We start from the raw sequence: 916 nt of genomic DNA on the forward strand, positions 1-916 counted from the left end.
CCTGCCACCCCCACACCGGCACAGCTATCCCCATCCATCCCCGCCACTCCCACCCTGGCGCAGCTATCCCCGTCCATCCCCGGGACCCCCATACCAGCGCAGTTATCCCCATCCACCCCCGCCACCGCCATACCAGGGCATCTATCCCGATCCATCTCCACCATCCCCACACTAGCGCAGTTATCCCCATCCACCCGCGCCACCCCCACACCAGCCCAGCTATCCCCGTCCATCCCCGGCACCCCCACACTGGGGCAGTTGGCCTAACCCTGCAGTCCCCGGCCGTGGGGCGCTGGTGCTATTTCTGGGCTGCCTGTCGGGCGGCGACAACGTTACAGCTTCCAAACCAGTCGGCCAAGTCCCGGGGCAGCGGAGCCTGGAAATAAACCTACCGACCCAGAACCCCAACCTGCCCCGCAGAGCCCCCCGGCTCCTCAGCCCCCCCCACCCCGCCGGGCCCCCCCCTGCGCCCCCCCCGCCGCCGCCCCCCGCCTCACGCCCCCAGCGCCCCCGGCCCCGGTCCCCGCACGGCCCGAGGGCGGGGCCCGGCCCCGCTCCTACCTGCGCCCCCGGCCCGGCCCCGGCCCCGGCGCATGGTCCCGGCCCGGCCTCCGGCCCGCGGTGCTGAGCGGACAGCTCCGCCTGACGTCACCGCGCCGCGTCACGGGGGCGGGGCCGCGCGCGCGCGGAGGGGGGCGGGGCCGGCGGGGGGCGGGGCTGTGAGGGAGGAACCGGGGGGCGAAGCGGGAGAAGCGTCGTCACGTTCCGAAACAAACGGCCCCGAGTCCGCGACGTCAGAGCAGCAGTGACAGTGTGTGTGTGTGTGTGTGCGCAGTGCACGTGTGTGCATCCCGTGTGCATGCAGGTGTGTGTGCGTGCAGTGCGTGTGCAGGGGGGTGTGTGCAGTGCACGTGTG

The 916-nt window shown here is 73.1% G+C and overlaps 1 protein-coding gene across 1 annotated transcript in view; it reads right to left on the reverse strand.

Moving 5' to 3' along the window:
• The window catches only part of LOC112105887 (transmembrane protein 198-B-like), a 23406-nt gene extending 22811 nt beyond the window's left edge, over positions 1-595 (reverse strand). Inside the window, exon 1 of the mRNA XM_026657433.1 lies at positions 562-595. Within this exon, the coding sequence (XP_026513218.1) occupies positions 562-595 (34 nt within the window). The remainder of the gene's footprint in view (positions 1-561) is intronic.
• Positions 596-916: the final 321 nt, after the last annotated feature.

Source organism: Terrapene carolina, unplaced genomic scaffold (assembly GCF_002925995.2).
Source record: "Terrapene carolina triunguis isolate 2854851 unplaced genomic scaffold, T_m_triunguis-2.0 Scaffold243, whole genome shotgun sequence".
NCBI classification, from domain to species: domain Eukaryota; kingdom Metazoa; phylum Chordata; order Testudines; family Emydidae; genus Terrapene; species Terrapene triunguis.